This window comes from Xiphophorus couchianus, chromosome 24 (genome assembly GCF_001444195.1).
Source record: "Xiphophorus couchianus chromosome 24, X_couchianus-1.0, whole genome shotgun sequence".
Taxonomy (NCBI): domain Eukaryota; kingdom Metazoa; phylum Chordata; class Actinopteri; order Cyprinodontiformes; family Poeciliidae; genus Xiphophorus; species Xiphophorus couchianus.
In genome coordinates this window covers 7748841-7770352 of record NC_040251.1, presented here as the reverse complement: position 1 = coordinate 7770352, position 21512 = coordinate 7748841, and the positions used below count along the sequence as shown (strand labels likewise).

General features: G+C 37.0%; 1 protein-coding gene across 2 annotated transcripts in view; it reads left to right on the top strand.

Annotated features, from left to right (window-relative positions):
- Window positions 1-16446, top strand: part of LOC114140307 (cryptochrome-1-like) — a 34338-nt gene extending 17892 nt beyond the window's left edge. The window contains exons 10-15 of one of the 2 annotated variants that reach the window (XM_028010086.1): window positions 1736-1938; window positions 3142-3246; window positions 3334-3492; window positions 4802-4882; window positions 5233-5360; window positions 11341-16446. In XM_028010086.1, the coding sequence (XP_027865887.1) occupies window positions 1736-1938; window positions 3142-3246; window positions 3334-3492; window positions 4802-4882; window positions 5233-5360; window positions 11341-11349 (685 nt within the window). In that variant the 3' untranslated portion in view covers window positions 11350-16446. Of the gene's footprint in view, window positions 1-1735; window positions 1939-3141; window positions 3247-3333; window positions 3493-4798; window positions 4883-5232; window positions 5361-11340 lie in introns of both variants that reach the window. The other variant, XM_028010084.1, reaches the window with a different exon arrangement.
- Window positions 16447-21512: the final 5066 nt, after the last annotated feature.

Sequence of the window (21512 nt, the reverse complement as noted above, 5' to 3'; positions counted from 1 at the left end):
CTTCCTGACAAAAGGGTTGTGGTCCTTTTTGGTGAAATGAGGGGGCTCCCTAGTGGGCCGGCCCAGAGTGTGGCGCTGTGGAGGAGACAGTCAGCAGGGGGGCTATGGGCCTGCTGACCACTTAAAAGTTAACCACCACAGTCTGGGGGATGGGGAGCATGTGTGAGCTCTTTTCTCAGTCCACCACTGTCTGATCATGGGAGATGAAGGTTGGAGGGAAGGAGGGTGGGGGCCTGGAGCTGTGAGGTATAATGGGAAACTTCTGTCATCGACGAGTTTGGAGCATATTTCCTTTAACGACTGGCAGAGTTTTAGATGTTTTTAAAAAAAAGAATATTAGGGATGCACCGATTTTTATCAGCCGGCTGATTCATCGGAGCCGATTTCCTCAATTTGGGGAGTTTGGTGATGGGCCGATGCTTACTTGGACATGAAGCCGATCTTATTTATCTCAGCAAAGGTCTGAAAATCAGCTGCTGTCTTCTTCTCTCCTGTTAGAGAGGTTTGACTGTTAGCCCCGCCCACCAGGTGACATCCGCACGTTTGCTGTTAACAAGAGTCACTGTTACCCACTCAGCCATTTTTCTTGCTACATTTAGCGCCACTTCAGACAAAATAAATCTGGTCTGAGCCTTTTTAAAGATTGGTAATCGGCGATCGGCCAGAAAACTGCAATCAGTGCACCTCTAAAGAACATTAATCAGAAACATTTAAACATGGCAGATGGATAGAGCTGAGTTTAAATGCCAAAGGAATCAAGCAAACTTTTTTTTCAGCGAGAAAACAGTTTTCTTTTTTTTTTTTTTTTTGATGGCAGAATTTTCCCAGCATACACCTGCTCTGGTCGGGGTGGGGGGAGGGCCGCGGGTGGGTGGGGTCAATGCTCTCTGCTTTCTAACCGCGTGTTACAGTAGACGTCTCCTAGCATCTTCTACTCAATCGGCAGTGGTCTCTCTCTCTCTCTCTCGAGTGATGGTGCGATCTCCGTAGCGAGCGGAGCGTCGTCCGTCACGTGCGTGCGTGTCGGCCCACTGGGCCGGACCACACCAGCCCCCACCCCTCTCTGCACAGTTCCACTCGCCCCCCCTCCTTCTGTCCTGTCAGTCTCCCCTCCTGGGAATAGGTAAGGTTGGACCGAGTCCAGTAGGTAGGTGGCCTCTCTTTGTCACACTGAGCGACTCCTGGCAGCTCAGTGACTCAACGCTATTGTGAGAAGTTGATTTTTTTGGTTTCATCTCTTGGAGGATTATACTTTTCCTATTGTCAGTGGTGTGGCTGTTGTCACGGTAACTTGCAGTAAATGTGTTCAGGACCACAGCCCCTCGTTTTCCATCAGGTTTGGAGCTTCAGTTCTCACTCTGCACTGTCATCGTATCTCACTGCAGTGCCAGAAATGCTCAAAAATGAGTTTCAGAATGGAAGAAAAAAGATTTTCTGCTTGAGCTCTCTTGTACCGTAGCATGTTGTGGTTGTACCTCTCATTTTGTAGCAGCTATTTTCCACAGAGCCTGTAAGCATGATGGCCTCCCTGCTCCGATTAATTGGAACACAATGATGGGCGGCAAAATAAAACACACATTTTTCTTAACACAGATGAATAGAAAACTGTGTTCATACATTATTACAGCTATAAAACTTGCATTAAAACACATTTTTGTTAACTATTAAGTAAGATAAGTAAGATACTTCCCATTTGGCAAAAGCAAGAGCATCTAATGTCGTCTTGTGCTTCCAGGCGATACTTACCTGTTCTCCGAGGTTTTCCCGCCAAGTACATCTACGACCCCTGGAACGCCCCAGAGTCCGTTCAGGCGGCAGCCAAGTGTATCATCGGAGTCCATTACCCGAAACCCATGGTGCACCACGCGGAGGCCAGCCGGCTCAACATCGAGAGGATGAAGCAGATCTACCAGCAGCTGAGCCGATACAGAGGCCTGGGTGAGGAAATGAAGTCAAATCGTTGCTGTTTAAGGATTTTAAGTACAGTCATCGTATAAAAATAAATCAAAAAGTATCACGCACAACAAATGGCACAATATCTTTCACATGCAGCTACAAGAACCTAGATTTGTACAGATTATTGGGGAGGGGAAGCCCTAAAAAATTCAAGATGGTGGCCACATTTATTGCAGATTTACATTTTTAGTGACATATTGTATTTAATTCAACCTATTTACTGATCATTTTCAAAGACCACCACCATGGTTGTCATGTAAAATCCATTTCTGAAGTAAAATCATCATTTATATGAATGTGTTTGGTGTCAAATCCTACATATTTTGAACCCCATATTTTTTTTTTTATCTTGTTTTCTTTTTCTGGTAGACTTTTTTTCAAAATGGCCACCATGGTTGTAATGGAGAATATATGTTTGCTCTAAAATTGGCTGGCAGTAGCTGTTGCCAGTGATGGGCACAGCTAGCCAAAAAGCAACAAGACTCTTAGCTCTGCTAAAAAAGTTAGCGGAAGCTAACGCTAACCATTATGTACAGCAATCTTAAAGTGTCACACACAACAAAACGCACAATATCCTTCACAGGCGGATACAAGAACTTAATTTGGTACAAATTTTTAGGGGGTGGGAGGGAATCAGAAAAATTAAAGATGGCCGCCGTCATGGTTGTCGAGGAACATTTATTTTTGCATTGAAAGTGCCCAGAGGAATCCTTGTAGTATCTAATCATACTTAAGTGAACCCATACAAATCATATTTACTGATCATTTTTAGATTTCTCAAGATGCAACAAGAATCTTGGCTCCTCTAATATTAAACACATAAAAGTAATTAGCGGAAGCTAACGCTAACATTACATACAGCCATGGTACAAAAGTATCACACACAACAAATACCAATAAACAAATAAAATGTTCTGGTATATGGAGAAATGTGAAGGCATTTAGCATGAAAAATGTTAAATCGAATATTACTAGTAAATTTTGATGTTAGTTCGTCTCAGTTTAATATAAAAAAGGACAAACATGGCAATATTTTTGTTTTTTATGTAGTTGTGTTCTAATTTTCATGCATTAATAGTTGCCCAATAATTGAACACACACAGATATCCTCCAAAGAAAACAAAACTTTTTAAAATATTTCTTAAATATTCAAGATGATCAGGAGTGTGTGTTTGTGTTTTCCAGGTCTGTTAGCTTCTGTCCCCTCCACAAACGGGAACGGAAACGGAGGAATGATGGCCTACTCTCCTGGAGAGCAGCAGTCAGGGACCAACAACAACAATTCACATTGTAAGAAATCAAGGAACAAAATATAACCTGTGCAGAGTTTTTATTATTGATCAGGATCCGTTTGAAGACACTTTTCTCTTATTTCAGTGCCTGGAGTGTCAGGAAGCTCGGTGGCCACAGGGAGCGGCAGCGGGAGCATTTTATTTAACTTTGACAACGAAGAACAGACGAGACCCAGCAACGTTGGACAACAGCAACAGCAGCGACTTCACACACTGCCACAGAACCAACATCAGCAGCAACATGGTAAGAACACTTCTAATAGGAATGTTTCCTGTTAAATATCACATTTTTATCCTTTATTTGTCTGAATGGAAGGTGGCAAAAACATGACGGCCTGCCGAAAATTTCCCAAAACACAACAGAAAAACAATTGTTAAATTCTGATAAAAACCAACATTTTGGCCGCAGTTCCAGAAGGTTTGTCTGGTAAAATAATAATGCTACACAATACCCACTGTGAGGCATGGAGGTGGCAGCATTATGCCCTATGTCTCTTCAGATGGACGGAGATTTCAGTCAAGGTGAAGGAAATTATGACCAGTTCTATAAACTATTCAGTTTTGATCCAAAACCTCCTTAAAGATAAGAAGGAGATTATATTTGTCAGCATCGATGTGAGTCCAAATCATGAAAACGAGATTTAACCAGAGAAAGTTTCTAAATCAGAGAAACCTACAGTCTGGTGGATCTAAATAACTGAAGTATACTTGTTCAAACACAGACACTAAATTATAAATTTGAAAACTACAGCAGTACAGAACATTTAAATACACCAACAGCTTCACAAGGTCAAACGTGTAAAAACAACTTTAATATGTTCAGTCAGTGCATTTAGGAGTATAACAGCCCATGTAAAATAAATTATAAAGAAGCTGAAACTGACAAAAACAAAAGGCTGGATACTTTGGTCAAACATGTAAAGTACAAACTGCAACAAACTTTCCTTAAAATGGTTCAGAAAGTGAAATTGTTTTTATTTAGCCTTTATTTAACCAGATGTATCTCACTGAGATTAAAACTCTCTTTCAAGAAATACTTGGCCAAATTAAGCAAATTAGGAATTCTAAATATAATGTAAGTTAAATAACAAAGCATAGAATTAGACTGAATAGATCTGCCCTTAGGGATTAGCCACATTATCACGATACCCAATCTAGAATTTATTCCAGAATTGGGACCGATTCCGATATTAATATCGGATCGGTGCAGCTCTACTTCTACCCAGGAAAAAAGTATTCTGAAATTGAATCATAAAGTGTTTAAAAGTTTCAAGTGCAAACCTTTTCAAGAATATCTGTTATTTATCCAGAGAAATAACAGATATTTTGCCTCCTGACAGATTTGTTGGATTTTTCTGTTAATTTGTGCAGACGTCACATTTATGGGGGAAAATGTCTTTTCATTACACAAACCTGGATTTTGATGATTGTTTTCACTTTCAAGTTACTTTTATGTCCTAATCTAGATTATTTCTGAATTTACACATCAAAATGAATGAACTTCATGTTGTGAATGTCATAATTAAGCACAAACTGTGTTGTGTCTCCAGCAGGATACCACTCAGTGCCAGACGCCAGCCAGAACATCACCAGCAGCCGACTCTTTCATGAGTTTGCTGTGCCTCAACACCCAGGTGAGAGCTGTGAGCAGATACGATTCTCTTTTAGACTCATAAAGCATTCGTGTAATAATTATATATCAATTAGAAAAACACATTATTATTCTAATGTAAGTACTCATCTCTGCCACAAGGGGGCAACACATTTACAGTAGCGGCTTGTTCCTGCGTGTTTTCTGTGCGTTCATGCTTCAACACGCTAAATTTGAATGAGTGGGTCAGTAAAAGTCCTCCATAGAACCTAGTGACTCACTGATCAACTGATGAAACTATTTGAAACATGGAGCTCCTGAAACTCCTGTTTCAGTTTACTCCAGGTCATTCCTCTCATGTCCGTTTTTCTGCTTGCCCTCGGCGGCTTTCAGGCCTCCTCCTGCACACCAGGGGCAGCGGCATCACAGGAAAGCGAGAGCGCGAGTCGGAACGGGAAGCGTCGGGGGAAGAGGAGCCGGCGTCCTGCTCTGTGAACAAAATGCAGAGACAGAGTGCAGAGGTCAGCCCTCAAAGTGCTAAAGAACTCGGCACTTCTTTTTCCTTCCTAACACAAGAAACATATGCAGGCTTAAATTAATGTATCTAAAGTTAAGGCCTTAGAAAGTCTTAAAGTCATTTCATAAAAGTAAGTCAGGGGTATCCAAAGTGCAATTAAAAAATGATCCAAATTTGGAGACTTTTAATTTATAATTTTCTTACAAAATAAAATGTAAAGTACAGCACAAAGTGTTTATCTTTTTATAACTGAGCTTTAGCAAAAGGTAAAATCATCATGTTTAATCAGAGACTTTTGCACCCAAATCAGCTTTTATTTAATTTATTAAACTTGGCTAAATGTAGGAAGGGTTTTGGAAGAAAGTGACCCAAATTCTGTTTTTATCACTGAAAATAAATGTGTTCAATTGACCTCAGAAGAAACTGAAAACTAGATGCTTTTCTTTTAATACAGCAACCGTGCAAAATTTACGACGGCGTTTTAGGGCCATTGTAGATAAAAAAATTTAAAAAAACAGTAGCAAATTTAAACCAAAGAAATTGAGATTAATCCCAGAAATTTTCTACAAAGATTTGTGCATTTCTGAGTTTCAAATGTTGAAAATATTTCACTTTTGAAACTCAGAAAAATTCCAAAAAATAAAAAATTTAAAAATGTTTTTCAAGAACATTTCTGAGATTTTTTTAATTTATTTATTTATCTATTTATTTGTTCTTTGGTGGAGTTTTATTTTTTTTATTATTATTTTTATCTCCAATGGCCTTAACACACAATCATAAAAATCCCTCACAAGTTTTGGAACTACAATAAAAATCCATTTTGAAAAAAAATTAGGCTACTTTATTTGGCTACTTTTAGGGTTTTTTGTGTTTTTTCTTTTGGGCTACTTTTGACTCAGAGATTTTGGTCCACATGACAAAAAGTTTGTACACCCCTGAATTAAGCTGATTCTTACTTCAATGACAGGTGATTATTGATTAGACTATTTAATCGTGTATTTTATGTATTTTTCTTTATCAGGACTTTTCTGTCGGGTAAAGGTTTGCGTTGCATCAAACATCTTCAATGCGTGTGACTCACTTTTAGCAAAGAACAAACTGGAATTAATTCTCATTTTATTGTTTCCTGCCAGACTTTGTGTTTCGTTTTTATCAAGGAACCTGCGGCTCATTTTTTCTCATTATGTGTTATTGACACAAAATAATTCAGTTCAGTTAAATTTATTCATATAAATGTCACTTCAAGGCACATCAGGAGAAAACTAAAAATAAATGGGCTGGTGTGACGTAAACAGAAACCAGTTTCTACCAGGGAAAAACCGATCTGTGCGTCTCGGAATGAATGTTTTCTGGATGTAATTAACTTGACAGTCGTTTATAATTTATGTGCTTGTGGTTGGTTTTGTAATTTACTGCTAAACTGCTTCAGGTTCAGGTCTTCTTTTTAATGTAATCAGATTTTCCTCTCAAAGGTTGCAAGTACGGCTGCAACTAAGTTATTTTAGTAATTGATCATTTTGATGAGTTATCGATTAATCACATTAAAAATTTCTCCAGGATTTTTATTTAACCTCTTGCGCCTTTTTATACAATGTTAGTGATACATTAAAAGATGCAAGCGCACTAATAATTCAATTTGTTTAAGTAAGAAAATAAGCATTTTAATCCCTTGAATGCAACAACAGCATTTAGTGAACAATTAATCATTTGTAGCAAAGAATGCATCTGCAGCTAAAAAATAATTATAACACCAACATCTGAAAAGCTCAGGCCTTTAACATAAACGGTGTACGGCTAATATTATAATAAGAATTATATAAATGATTGAATTGGAATCATAGGAGTGAAGGTAAACCTTCGGTGTGTATTTATATATTAATTACTACTTTGAGTGTGTTGTTCTTTCAGCAAATGGCATTTTTGAGTCTGTTAACAATTTATCAATCACTAAATTAGCTGATGATTATTTTTTAATAATCAATTAATCCAAATGAATTGATTAATCATTTCAGCCCTTGTTGAGAGCCTGAATTCCAATAGGAAATACGAGATCAACTTTTTAGTTGTTCAGAAACTGAGTAATTGTGCAAAAGCTTTAAAATAAGTTCTTATGGGAACACAATGATGCCAAATGTCGCTCTTTCTGTGTGGAGCAGAAAGATGAAGTTTTGTCCTGACCTAGCCTTGTTTTTTTGCATCATTTTAATGTTTTTAGTTCTTGCTCTGACTGTACATTTTTGATCAGGTTCAGAGGGAAACTCTTTGCCTGAAGACATTTCCTGACTCATAAAAATCAAAACTACTTTTCTTCAAGTTTTATTTACATTTATGGCTGATTTGCTGAGGCACATGCAGCCCATGTGGCAATTTCATTTAGCTTCTATGGTTACATAGAATATACATTGTAGTTGTCCTGTGTGTGTATATATATTAGAAAAACACAAATCTGGTTTATAACAGTTACAAACTGTCAACTTTAGTTTGCTTTTGTATTATAATTCAAGACAGTGAAAAATAGCTGCACATCTAAATGCTAACTGAAGGGTTTGGAAATGCTCTCCAATAAATTTTTTAAATCTTTTTTTAACTTTCAATGCAACCAGTAAAATATATTTGATGGTTTGAAGTCATTTTTTATGTTTCTTTTGGAATTTTTTTACACAATAAATTTGGAAAAACATTCAAAAATTTGAACAACTTCCTGGTAAGTTTTGAAATCCTTGCTTTATTTGCAGGAAAATAGCAATTTCTATGAACCGACTTTTAACTATTTCTATGGTAAAACTGAATGCAAAGAGTTTAATCATAATTTTACCTAAAAAAAAAAATCAAAACTTCTAAATGTTTTAGGGCACATTTTAGAAAAACACAATGAAACCTGTGTTATATTTTCTTTTTTTAAACTGACATGATCATTTACAGCCTTTTTTAATAATATTTTCAGTAAATTTTCCATTAATATTGTTTGTCTGAATTATAATTTAGTCCTAAACACATTTACTCATTTCTGAATATTTTTCTCCAACAAAAATAAGAAATTGATGACACTTCTTCACCTTAGATCTGTTTACTAAATATCTGAATATATTTAATAAATTATAAATGTTATCAATTTGCTCTATATGTCAGCATTAAACACAACCTTTGGAAAAGGCCCTGTGGCTATTAATGTTTATTTTATCCCTTGGATAACCATCAGTGAGGCAAAGACACAATAAATAGTGACTGTTTGTATGATGTGAACTTTCCTCTCCCACTTCAAAGCAAATATATTCCATTATTTGCAGTCTGTTGACAGCGCAGGGTAGTCATCTATGCAAATGTCAGACCTGTCATGAAGCTGCTCACAATAAAAAATACAAAGCAGATGTTTGTATACAGGAGCTTAAATATGGAAAACAATGGTTCGCATAATGGGCAAAAGCTGTGGAAGTGGGAGTGCAGGAAAAAAGTCACCAGACATTTCGGAAATGAAAGATGGTAAAACCATGAAGATTACGTAATGTCTGGTTTGGAAAAAGTATCAGCTTGTATTTACATTTGAGCTAAAACGGATGTCCAAAAATACTTATAGTCTTCTCTATAATCAGTGCTAGAAGCTTTTTTTGGCATTGTAGATATAAAAAGTTTCTTTTATGTTTTTATCTCTTGAGTTGAACACCAAACGTTTGAAAAAGGAATGCCTCCTTGCCATCACCCTAATCTTTAAGCACCCACAGATTCTCTATCAGATTTAAATGACAGTTTTAACCGCATTTAAAGCATTGCTATTACGCCCAGTCAGAAACATTAAATTAAAGGATTACTTTCAATCAAACTGCAAAAGCACAAAATATCACCAAGTATTTTTGTTCTGGTTTCTAGTGCAAATATCTTAATACAGTTGAAATAAGACAAAACCAACTTAAAATTTACTTTTCAGCAAAATATAGGTGCTTCTTTTACGTTAATATTGATGAAAAAGTTCTAGTTCTATTGGCAGATTATTTTACTATAATATGGGAAAAAATCTCTTGTTATAAGTGAAATAATTTGCCTTTGGAACTGATACTTTTTCATCAATATTTAAACACTATTGACTTAAAACAAGTTAATATTTCTTGTTGAAAAGTTACTTTTGAGTTAGCTTTATCTTATTTCTAAGTGTACTAAGATGTTGAACTAGGAACTAGACCAAAATTAATTGGTGAGGTTTTGTGTTTTTGGAGTGTAAATCTGAATAATTTGGGTCCAAATGTATTCCATATCTGTTTAATCTAAGTCTAGAAACCTGTAAATTACCACAGTATAGTAAATATTTTACTATAGATACAGATTCAGAGCTGAGATATGCCAGGCTAAGTTTCTCCAGTCATGCCTCTGGTTAATAAGCAGCTAACCTGCTATCTAAAGACCAACAACACTCTTCCTCTTTTGCAGTCTGACTGTTGAGTCTGCCTTGCTTGTATTGCAGCAGCATTTTCAGTGTTAAATGAATCATATTTAACACTGAAACAAAGAGAAATAGTGTGGATTTGTGATTGATTAGCATCCTAATCAGTAGACTTACCAATGATCTTTTTGGAGAAACATCTCACATGGTTTAAGTGAAATCAAGTTTATTTGTATAGAACATTTCAGCAACAAGTCGGTCACCAATTATAAAGCAAGCAATAAACATTACATTTTGTCAAACGCAAAATATATCCAAATATATTGATTAATGTTTCAGTAATTATTAATCAAAAGCAACTCTAAACTGGTGGAGTTTTAGCCCTGATAACTTTGTCCCCCAGAGGGGCAATTTGCTTTCCAGACAACTGGACAGTTTGCAGATAAATGAATAACATAAAGAAAAAAACAATAATGAAAATACACCACAGCATCCATATAGCAAACAGAACCGTTATTTACCACCACAGATTGTTTAGGCTTTGAGACCGACACTAACGGGGATACATGAACATTTATACCTTTCTGTTCCAAAGGAACTCAGTGTTCCAGCTGTTTTGCAGTTTTCTGGAAGTTTGTTCCAGATTTGTGGTGCATAAAAGCTGAGTGCTTTTTCTCCTTGTTTGGTTCTGGTTCTGAACCAGAACCAGTACCAGAGAGGTCTGGAAGGTTGATGCAACAGATCTTTAATGTGTTTTGGTGCTAAGCAGTGATTTATAAACTTACAGAAGTATTTTAAAGTCTACTCTCAGAGCTCCAGGGAGCCAGTGGAAGGACTTTTAAAAAAACGTTCGTCTTTGGCCATGTTCAATCTTTTCCGGTCTTAATTAGATCCAATCCTATTGCTATGCTAGCAGTTCTATTGTCTATATATATGCTGATGACACCAAAGGCGCTCACATCTCTATCATTACAAACCACCTTTCACTCAAAGCACAACCTTCCTAGCTTAGATTACAGTGGCATTATCTGCAGGAACGCCTCCACAACTTTCTCCGTAAACCAGATGTCATCTGTTTTACTGCAGTCCAGTTTGTCCCGGGTTCTCCTTTCAGCACTCACCATGGTAACCAGTGTTTGCTTGTCCACTGGGCACCACCCCATTTTTTCAGGATACTACATTTGGACTAGGTTACAAGTTAATTTTTGAAAAACTGATGGGCTTTCAAGCTGATTATTAATTTGATGTGGAAGTAATGAATCAGCGTCTTTCTCTGATTGAGAGAGATGGCTGCCTCAGTAACAAAATATTTGAGTGATTGTTTTCTGAAAGTTTGGTACATCTGAAGCCAAACTGGACCAAAAGTCCAGACATTATCATTTCTGAAAAGCTGTGTCAGGAGTTTGCATACAAGTAAACATCAGCAAACTTCAGTTAATCAAAGCTTTATTAAAAGGCTGAACTGGAACTCCTCTTCATGTGAGTTTTTATTTATTAAGTAAACGGCGTTATTTATAGTTTTCCTTCTTGAATATAACCCAAGAACTACATTATTTTTCTGTCTTTAAAGCAGATTTTAATATTTCCATGTCGTCTCTGGTCTTTCCTGCAGACATCTTAGGCCTGGTGGAGACGAGACGACTTGAAAACACGTTAGCATCACCATCCTGTCGGATGTTTGAGGAAAAGCCCGACGTCGCCTCCTGAGCTCCATCCGGACACGACGACCTGCCTGTCGATCTCAACGCACCACAACTGTGTGTCTTTTTTTTTTTCTTTTTTCAAAGCTCCCAGAGGTATAAACACAAAGGTGAAAATGGGATGATTTTTTAAATCCAATGACAATTTCTTTTTTTTTTTTTTTTTAAAGAAATTGGTTCTTTCAGGTGGGACAGCATGAGAAGAATGTGCAAAACGCCTCAAACCTACGTCTTGGTTAAAATGTTTGCAAAAAAATAAGTTTAATTAACAAGAAAAATAACAAAAAAGCACTTAATTGTCTTAAAACTGCTGCCACCAGCCAATATAAACTGTACAGGTACTGAATTGCAGCTATAATTGTGATAATGGATTTATTTTTTCTCCCTTTTACAGTAAAACTACCTAAGACACTAAATCCCACCCATCAGTTTTACATCTTCACAGCAAAATAATGCAGTTTTAATATTTGTTTTATGCACCGGAGCAATATTTGTTTTATTTTATTTAATAAAAATGTGGACATCTAAAAATGAAGGACAGTTTTTATTGAAATATACAGAACTCTGAGGGTTTTTTTCTTAAATCAATAAAAGTATAAGTTTTGACAGCGACAACCAGGCAGGTACTTTCAGGGACTTTATAGAAATAATCCAAGTACTTTCTCAGTTCACCTGTTGTTAGTTTGCATTCATTCGATGTCCAACTGGTCGTTTTTTTGTTTTGTTTTGTTTTTTCTTTAGTCTGCCGCTGCCTGCTTGGTGTAAGAGATTATTTGTTGGCAGCTGGTGACTGAAGGTTTATTTTTGTTTGGAGGTTTTAAGGCACAAAGCACAGGAATCTAATTACACAATGTGTAACGAAGCACCTCAGACCAGCTCCATTCTTCATCTTGGATTGTTTTTACAGTGTGTTACTACAGATTACTTTGAAGATTGCTTTTAACTTGGTTGTTTATGCTGTAAAAAAAAAAGAAAAAGAAAAACGTTTTAAAGATGTGAAATTTTCCATAAAAAATCTTTTAGGGTTCCTTTACTTTTGTTTTTTTATTTATTGTCATAGATGTCATTGTGAGTCACCCACATCACAAACAATAACTATAAAAAGATTTGTAAATATGGGTTTAGTTCAGTGAAAAACAGTGATAACGGATTGTTTCAAAGCAGTTTAAAAAGCTATTCAAATGAAATACCAAGCAGCCAATTTAATTATACCTGTAATCAATCTTTTACTTTTCCTTTCACAATGCCACTATTATCCTCACACCATCTGTCTTCATGTCTCCCTTTGCCACTTTCTCCAAATCTCTCATCATGGCAGATGTAAACTTTTTCTTTTTCTCCTGCAGCTGTCTCTTACATCACCTCTGAAACTCTTTACCTCCACCTCTCCCACCTACACTCACCATTCACCAGCTTTGAATGCCTCAGCAGTCTGTTTAAACTCATCAACATTTGTCCTGTTATTGCTGACTTCCAGTCTTCTTCCACCTGCTTGCTGGACTCTCCCAGAAAAAAAATGACAATATTTTCAGCTAACGTCATAATCATTATTAGAAAAATCTGAAAAATGTAACATATTTTGCAGTAGACATCTCCCAGCCCTTTACCTTGTCTATTTTTGGTTTACATAAGCTTATCCGTGACATAGAAAAGATCATTTTTATCATGTGACGTCACAGTGAATAAAACACATCATAGCAGCTGGAAACTTTACTTTTTTCCTGCAGATATCTCTTAGATCACCTCTGAAACTTTTCTCCATCCACTCCACTCTCCCTGACCCAATCTCCTTAAACTCATCCATTTTTTGTCCCTCTCCTTCCTCCCATTCAAGCTCATGAATTTTGTCCTGGTGCCACTGACTTTCATTCTTCTTCCTCCTATTTTCTGAACTCTCCCAAAAAAATCACAATATCATCGGCAAACGTCACAATTGTCATACTATGAATATATAAAAATCCAAGTCCTTGTCTGTTTTAGTTTGTTTACACTTGTTTACGTGAGGTTACCAGTGGTGTTCGGAACCATTTTATCTGAAATCTCACCCAACACTCAACAAAATACATCAGAATGTTCTGCAAACATTCACTTTACATTCCTGCAGATATCTCTGTCCTGAATCACTTCTGAAACTCGGGCCGCCCCGTCTCTCATTCTTCCCTTCACCTTGAATGGTTCACCCCATCTGCTTAGTCACATCAATGAAAGACTTTCATTCCTTTTCTGGACTCCACCATAAAAATTACAATATCATCTGCAAACTTCATAATCGTCTTATTTAAAAAGATATAGAAACGCAATTGGATGCCTCATCTATTTTTTTGTATATTTACAGTGATTTACATGAGCTTACCAATAACGTAGTAGAACACGTTTATCACCTGAAATCACTCTAGAGAGCAAAATACATAATGGCTGTCAAACTTATTTATGCAGATATCATCTCTGCCCTCCATCATGTCTGAAATTCTTCAACAAAATTCTTAAACTCTTCCATTTTCTGTCTCTCCTCCTATTGAAACACATTAATTCTGTTTTGAATTCACTGATTTATTATTTTTCCACCTGCTTTCTGGACTCTTGCAAAATAAATAACAGTATCATCTGCATATGTGATAATCATAATATTAGGAATACATAAAGTCGCAGTCAGGTACCTTGTGAATTCTCTGTTTCCTTGCACTGATTCATGGGATCTTACCGGTGACACAGTGAAAATGTTTGCATCATCTGAAGTCGACAAACAAACATAAAACTGAGGTCAGACGACCTGCAACTCTGGAGTTTCTGAGTCAAAAAAAAACACTTAAAATTGCAGATTAAAGTCGAATTTCAATCCAAATAGACCTTTTCTGTATTTACATCACTTTTCTTTTTGATGTGAAACTATTTTAGGCCCATTGTAGGGTTAGATTAGGATTTATTGTACTTTAGATAAAAGTACAGCTGTTTAAATTAAACCCTTTCTCTGGTTCGTGTGGTTCAGTAGGAACCACTTGAATGTTATCGCCCTGTACCTTGATTGTACCACATTGCAGATTTTCTTTCTTTTATTCTTATTGTTTTTGGTGTGGACGCCCACTAATGGCATAAAAACGACTCACAACATCTCCCCCTTTTGATTTTTTGTTTGTTTTGAAGAAAGGTGTTCGGACTCAGCTGTAAATATTAATTAGCTTTAATCTTTGCTGTCCCAGTTAATCAGTTAACCTGCCGGGGGGAGTGCTGTTTGACCATCTACATATTTAACTTAAATGTTCCTAAATTATTATTCACAAACCCAACGTCTCTGTGGTTTTTCCACCTCAATGTAATCTTGTTACAGTATCGGTGATTTAGTGTTTCAAAGATTTTTATTTAAACTTACACGACCAAATATGTAAAAATAATAATAATTTTCATTGAGTCAGTAGCATTTTCACCTTTCTGTTTCTCCCCCCAAAGTCTCAGTTTGTTTAAAAATAACAACTTCAGAGGATTAGACTTTTGAAATTAATCAATTAATCTGAGGGCTTAGAAGACGTTCAGTGTCTTTACAAAAATTGCTACTTTTTTTTAAAGATTTCATATAAAACTAAAAAGTCAATGAACAAAAAGATTAAAGCAGTAAGTTGAGCTAAAATAAAATAAGCGATTGTGTTTAAATGAGCTTAATTCTGTCAGAAAAGCAGAAACCGACATTCCTTAGAATAAATCAAATCCTGTCTGAAGGATTTCTACCACCAGAGAAGAAGTTAAACCACATATGAACACATGGCTTCTTGTCACGTTGTGGAACCAAGAATTGTCCAGAATTGTACAAAACTGTTCATTTAAAACATAGATAAAGGCAGAAAATTGTTGTTAAACGTTAGAAAGATGCAGCTGGTCTTATTCAGGTTCTGTATTCGTCCGCCGGCTTTTGCATTTATTTACATCTGTTGAGTTGAACCAGTTAAGCCAGAAAATGTACCAAACCCACTCTCTGTAAAAGATACCTCTCTGAATTATAGAAATCCATATCTATTCGCTGTAATTTATAAACAAAACACAAAGGATTTAAGAATTAAATCTCAGTGGGAAGATGAAGCTGAGTAGAGAACACAAGCGTCTGGAGAACGTGTTCAGTTTGCGTGCAGCAATATTCGAAATCCATATTAAGTTGCTAACTCTGATGACAACTCTAGTACATCAACCCTCGTTATTCTGATAAATAGGCAATGCTCCCTACAGCATTTTCCAACCCGTACACATTTCCATGAGCATCTTAGATTACAGTGACGATGACATCCCCCACAGGATGCTTCCCACACACAAATCCAAAGTCTAAAAATAAATACAGAAAGTTACATTTTTGTCATGTTTAGGCAGGAGAAAACAGATCAAGTCCCAACCTGAGATCAGTGCCGGTTTTGTTTTATGTGGGACGAATAAAAGCAAGAGTCAAGTTACTTTGGATTGGCTCTATTCAAATAATCCGTGCTCTCCTGGCCAACGTTTGCGCATTCCAAGCATTCTAAAAAAAACAGATCACTGCAAAATAACTTAAACGCTTCATTGATGGGTGAAGTGAAGCGTTTTACTGTAGTCAGTCTTCATGATGACTGGTGTTTCTGCTCTCCTAAGAAAGCTCTGGTGACTCATGTACAGTTCTTGATATTTGTTAATCTGTGGTCAGGCTGCCCACGGCTTCAGGAGTAACGTAGAGGGGGAGGGTGGGTGGGTGGATGGGTGGGGGTGATATTAAGATGTAGAGTTTCTGTATTAGAATTCTGTATGTCCTCAAAAAGATTGAAACATTATTAGGTTTTTGTAGTTTTTATCACAATAGTGAAAGCAAGTTGAACCAAGTTTTTATTCCTGATTTTATTTCCCATTATTATTATTATTGTCTTTTTGTTCCCTTCTGTGACGGGAAGGTGAAAAATACACCATCTGTCATTTCTGTACGTACTATGTTCTCTCTGTTTCTCCTTGTATAGTGAAAGGCTTTTCTTGTGCTTGAGTTCAAATGGGGAATTAAAACTGCTACAACTTGACTCTGTCCTCCATGTTTTGTGTTTTATTTGCATCGATGCAGGAAATCTCATCTGATTTTACTGAAACTGGAACCTTGTTACTTTCCTACAGAGTTCATCATAGATAAACAAACCAAATTTAACTTGAACGTGCCTCAACTGAGTTCCAGGTTTCGGTGGAACCTGCTACGTTTTTTAATACAATTACAACTTAAAAAATGTAATATTGCAAAAAAAAATTTTTAAAGTTCACTATTTTGGTGTTTTCAATATGAGGCACAAATCTAAAAAGTAGCAGCAAGCAGGAAAGATGTATGTCATTATTAAAAAAATTTTCCATTTTCATTACAAATCCAGAAACAAAACAATTAAATCATAACATTGATGAGCTGAAATCTTAAATCTTTTCTCTACAGTTTAGATTAAACAGCAGTAATAATGAAAATTAAAATAAAGGGAAGATATTTCTCATACTATCTTTTAATAAAAAAAATAAATAAATACCACAGCTGTGACACTTCCGATGAAGACAGAAGTACAAAATCGAAACGTCACATGTGTTTGAATAACTGTCTAAAAACAAAAGAATCTTTTAAGACAAAAAGATTCAATATGTACCTTTCTATTCTTCTCAAGTTGCTTAAAAACAAGACTGTTGTGGCTCTATTTACATAAAAATAAGTAATTAACTAAACTTCTCGTATTATCTGTTTTCCAGCCACATAGTTCCATTTTATAACAGAATCAAGTAACTGTTATACAACTTAAAATAAAATTGACTTTGTAATTGAATGCTTTGAAATGGGGCCTCTGTCTCTTTAAGAAATTCCACCTTCAGAAAGTCATCACATGGCTCCTCTATTTATTAACACTTTAACAAAATTTGTACCGGCGCTTCACAGGTGTGCAGTTCCGCCAGGTGTTTGCTATTTGCTGCTGGCTAGTCTGAAGGAGCTGAGTGGGGGAGTTGCTGTGGAAGGCTGCTATGTGAGGTGGAAGCTGTGAGGAGGAGCTGCATCCTCGATGGCGGGGCTAGGTCCACCCAACCATTAAGTAGAGCTGAATGGTTGCCATGGAGATTAAAGGATTTCTCAAGGCAATACTCCAGGTACGTTTTTGAAGGGAATAACGTGAGCATAATGGAAAGTTCAAAAAGTTGATTTTACATTATAATGTTCCTTTAAATGCGCCACAGAAGCCCAGCCTGACATTTTTCTCCCCTCGCAATGAGATACGTTGTTGTTTGAGCACAGAAACAGGAGCCAAAGAGGTACATGGTGAAACGAAGGACACCAAACTCAGTCGCACCATCTCCCACTGTACAGGCCAAGCAACCAACCAGCAGAACCACCTAGCACCTACCAGGACACACAACCAACCCACCGCAGCAACCGGGGCTGTAAAGAACCAAGGTAGGGAGGCATATTAAGGTCCTGGAGCTCCTGGAAGCTGAAGACAAACACCAAACCAAGGATCTCCCCTGTGATGCCTTCAGAGACCCTGGCCCTTCTTTGGCCCCAGGACAGCAACAAAGAAGGGCCAGGCTGTGCCCACAATGAGTCGCATTGCATTATACATGAGCCAGTGCTGGTATGACCTTTCGGCCTTCTGGATTATTATTGTGGGTGTGAGGTGTGGTTTGTTTGCAAGGTAAGTGTGTGGACAGTACATGTGTATGTTTATTTGTGACCTGGAATGGTTAAGGTTATTGTATGGGAGGGGCAGAACAGTAAGGGACAGGTAGCCTCAGCCTGATACTGAGGTAGGGGCAAAAGAAAATCAGTATCTGTCCTGGACTCTACAGGTCCTTTAAATACTTGAATGTTTAAGAATTTGAAATACTACTTACTATATGAACTCACTTTGCACGGTCTGTTGCTTTTTCTGTCCATGTGACATACGAGACATTGGAAACTGGCTGGGAAAGGGAAGATTTCGTTAAAAAGGCAGGTGGGTGCAAAACCTAAATTATCTGGATCTAGTTCGGGTTTATCGCCTTCGGTTTTAGCGTGACGCTCACTAGGAGTGCAGCAGATGTCACGGTCAGACAGCAGGGAAATGTCGTGTAAAGGCGCACGAGAGATCGATGCACCAGCACACGCACGTTGTAAAGCTGGCTGGGCCCAATGGACCCCGTTTCTTAACCCTCCAGCGGTCTTAGCATGATGCTCAGGAGGACACAGCAGATGTCACGGCTGGCGCGATATGACGGTCTTTCTGAAACCACAGAAAGAAAACCTCGTAAAAACTCACATGGGCTCAGTGGGACCCCACCGAACCGTCGTGCACAAAGTAAAAACCATGGGGTCTAAATGACACCATTTCTTACGGAGGTGATGGGGTCACTAGCAGGTCAAATAGTTAAAACATAAAAATGTAATCTTCAAAGTATGTGGAAGATAGAAAATACAAGCAATTTGTTTTACCACCTTAAAAAGAAGCATTGGCTTGAATACCAGCAATGCAGATGACTAAAAGTTCACAACATTGAGAAGTAAAGGCAAGATTTTTCTTGCCTTAAGGCATCCATTACTTTAAAGTTATTGTGTTTCTATATACATATATATTTTTCAGTAATTTAAGTTTGACTTAATCAGGTAGTCGTCACTGAGCTTAAGCTGCTGCCTATCATTGCCAATGAAAGGTAGCAACATCAAAAAGTTAAACATTACGTACAAATAACATGCACCAAAACAAGTTTTAATACATTCAAACAAATACATTTTGCTCAATTTGCATGTGATTTGTTTGGATCCTATTGCAAGTTTTATACAAATGTCATTACCGCCACCCATCAGTTGTTTTCATTGGAATGGAAACTGCCAAACCCAGGCAACTCAACTGGATTGCTACAAAGAAACCAGTGACTCATCTCATCAGACAACACTATCCAGTATCTTCGTTTCCAGTGACGGCATGATTTAAATGACTGAATCTGACAACTTGGTGACGTATGTCTGAGATGCAGCTGATTGGGCTTCAGAAGATCAATGAATCAAGCTTTCTACTTAGTTTTTGTTGAAATAACCCAAAGGTTTGACATTTTATTTTGCTACAGGAGAATAAAATACACTATAACAACATAGAGCCAATCCGCTGTCAACATGTCAATGTTTTTCCAGTAAGAAGTCGTCATAGTTAACATGAGTAATGGCACGTGAATCGATGCACAAACTTTCAGTCAAGCGTTAGGGTTAACATTAACACATTAACCCTATCACTTTATTCCAGTTCTGTTTCACTTTTACTTGTTATGGCAACAAATCCTCCAAATATTAGCTGTGAATTGTTTAAATGTTTCTTTGACCCTAAAGGTTCAAACCTGTTATGAATTTTGTCACATTTATGGCAACCATGGCACAAACTAGCTTAAGAGATTCGGTTTTTAATTGAATGATCATTGTACTAAACTTGTTAATTGATTTTTAGATTGAGTGGTGGTACAGTGGGTAGGTGCCGCTGTGCTTGGTCCTTCAGTTTGAGGAAACTGGTCCTGGAATGTCCTTGAGAGGACTTTGAATTTTATGTTATTAGGCCTGTCACAATAACAAATTTTGCTGGAAGATAAATTGTCGCAGAACTTATCGTGGTAAACGATAATATTGTTGTTTTGAGACCATTTTCAAGTAATATAATAGCAATAATGGCACAATAATGCAGGAACACAACATTAAAGATCAATAAACTTTAAATTCTAATGAGCATTTAAACACTTGAACTGGAAGACATTTGAAATATCCAAAATAAATAAAGAAAACAACAGAGACAACAAATAAAATGAATTATGAAGTCTATGTAAACAAAATTATCATTCAAAAAAAGGTATAGTTGAGACCAAAGCACCAGACTGTCGACTTTTATCATTCAGGTTTTGGTAAGAAGAGAGAGAAAAGAGAAAAACAATAAATCAAGCAGATGAAAATTGAGTTTATTTTAATTCATCATGCGATTAATTGATTTATTGTTTATTGTGACAGGCCTACATGTTATCCAAGGTGTTGAAACCATAACTGCATGATGGTTGACATTATGCTTCTTTGTGGCGCCTCAAATTGTCTGGAAATTTTTGTGAGGGGCATGTAAGTCCAATGTTTTTCATTTTCTCGATTGTGTTGATTTTTGGAGGCGTATCTCAAAGCTGTGTGTTTGAAATGTGAATGATTTGAATGATGGCAAATGTACGTGGACTTTTGAAATTGGGAAAAATAACAAAATTCTCCAGAATTCTTTTGATTAAAGGAAAATAAAATGTCTTAAATTGTAATTAACCACCCTGTAAAAGCATAGCCCCGCCCCATTCAGATTTTTTTAAATTTCACAAAAGTGGGCGGGGCCAAGAAACTCGGGGGCGTGGCTGAATGTGAGGATGAACAGAGGCTGGGCAGAGCTGTGCTCCATATTTGATCACTTTATAGACCTTTTAAACATTTTTCTGTATTACTGGAGACTTGGATCTGGCTCGCCACCAGGTGGCGAATATCTGCTTGACCCATTGATATAGAGACTTCAACAAAGCTGTACTGTTGTAACCAATAGGAACGTTAAACTGCAGTAGCCACCGTTCGACTCAGAAAGGGCAGCACTGAGATGGCTTTAGACAAAATATTGCAGAAATGCCATTTGTACACAAAAACTTCAACAAATACATAACGATACAACCAAATTTAGTCAATTAATCTGTAAAATAAAGTTGATTTGGGGTTTAGTTACTGAGTTTCTGTCACATTGTGCAGGTATAGATGTAGGAAATAAAGTCCTTTTTTAGATTATGAGTTGATTCGCAAAGTTCTGGTGCATCAGATTGTTGGACTGATGCCGTCATTGACGCAGTGTTGGCATTTCTTTTCCTCATGTTGATGGTTTAACATCTTTCTGTGAACTAAAACCCGATGCCATGAGTGCAAACAGAACGTTTGCATAGCGTTGCATGAGGTTTAATCATATTATTATTATTGGATTATTGACGTAATATTTGTCAAACTGCTGCAGCAGTGGCCCACATTTGCAGCCTCAGCGCTGCCACCACAGCTAGTGATCGAACTGTGTGTGCAGAAAGGCGATGATGGAGGGTGAAATGCTTTGTGCGG